Here is a 1431-nt window from a genome sequence, read left to right as displayed (position 1 = left end):
AAGGAGTGACTGCTAAACCCACATGTTTCTTAGGCAACTTCTTGTCATTCAAAAACGTCCCGTTGGTCGACGAGTCAATTATGTGGAAGGCCTTGCCGTCGTGCTCCAGAGTAACATGCCTGACCATGGCCCCTCACGAGCCTCCAGTACAGAGCCCTCGAGCCTACGTGCCGGACACTCTATCGTCGCTCAAGACGATACTGCAAGAAGGACTGCGCCCAATGGTGATGGAACTACGCAGGCCTCGAGTGACTCGAGAGGTCGATGGTCTCCATTGGAATCTGAAGGTACATGTCCTTTGATCGAATAGCCGCCATGATGGTGTACTTTATATCTCCACTGAGCTGAGCTATGACAGGGTCCTGCTGCCCAACAGTATCGCGATCCTTCCTTCTCCTAGGGGCAGGGACTTCCTCCCGAACTGATAGAAATACCGTAAAATCGCGGCATGTAGTGTCCATAGATACCTTGAGTAGCCGCTGGGGGCATCGCCTGAGTCAGACCCACTACAGCATCATGCATAAGCTCCTCCTCCAAGGGGTCCTCAAATCCCAGGGGCTTCCACATCGCACGAAGCAGAGGCTCCGGATGGCCCCTTATGAAGGGGCTAGTAACCAATGAGAAGCTTTCCCCCGGCCTATTAACATAAGGCATGGCCCATCAGCATGAGCCCTTCCTCTTTACCTCAGAACTTCGCTCTTGTTGGCTATCAGCCGTCTCGAGCCGAGATAGGTGCCGTTACGGGAAACATCAGTGATAGTAATCTGGTCGTCTTGGCCCGTCTTTGACGGGTCATGATCTATCCGCACCTAGTGAAGCTTCGTAACCCTAGAAGAGCACTTCTACTACGACTCCTACGTGGACCGTTGAGACCTTGGGGTCTGGGACCTCCACATCGTTGGTGCCGTCCCTCCCAATGCGCCATGAAGATCGGTCCGACCAGAGCTCGAGGGTTTGCTCTTTGTCTTTCCATTGACTGGTGTTGATAGTCAAGTATAATGTCTGTAATGGACAATAACAAGAACTTCGGAGGCGAAGAGATGCACCCTACACCTATTAAGACGGGGGTCTCGAATTCAGAGTCTCCAGTAAGAGGGGGAGGAGGCTGCCAGTCTTGTGTTGCAGTCGCGAGCTGCGTTGCCGAACACGACTCCCGTGTAGGCGAAGTAAACATATGGGCTGACGGAACTAAATGGAGCATCGATACGTAATTGGTCAGTTACAGAGGGCGCGCAGATAGTAGAAGTATTGAGGAGTGACGCGACAACTACAAGCTTCCAGATGCGGAGTCGAAGTCTATGGGGAACTCTCCCAAAGGTAAATCCATTGATATACCCATTCCATGACCGCTAACCTGAATCGATCGAATGCTAGGCTACGCATACGCATGGTGCGCGGACTTTTCGCGGACGCCCAGGAGTTCCTTCACCT

General features: G+C 52.6%; 1 protein-coding gene across 1 annotated transcript; it reads right to left on the bottom strand.

The window, feature by feature from the left end:
- Positions 1 to 81: 81 nt before the first annotated feature.
- Positions 82 to 1190, bottom strand: Pmar_PMAR025234 (hypothetical protein; the record flags this gene model as incomplete). The annotated part of the gene is made up of 7 exons (XM_002779909.1): positions 1052 to 1190; positions 859 to 1002; positions 685 to 809; positions 468 to 637; positions 328 to 421; positions 168 to 281; positions 82 to 119 (listed from the first exon to the last, which is right to left on the bottom strand). Coding segments are annotated over exons 1-7 (808 nt in total), but the record flags the coding sequence as incomplete, so codon positions are not given.
- Between the last annotated feature and the right edge of the window lie 241 nt (positions 1191 to 1431).

Source organism: Perkinsus marinus, assembly GCF_000006405.1.
Source record: "Perkinsus marinus ATCC 50983 genomic scaffold scf_1104296945086, whole genome shotgun sequence".
Lineage (NCBI taxonomy): Eukaryota > Perkinsozoa > Perkinsida > Perkinsidae > Perkinsus > Perkinsus marinus.
Note: the sequence above shows the minus strand (reverse complement) of the source record. Positions and strands in the feature narration are given on the sequence as shown.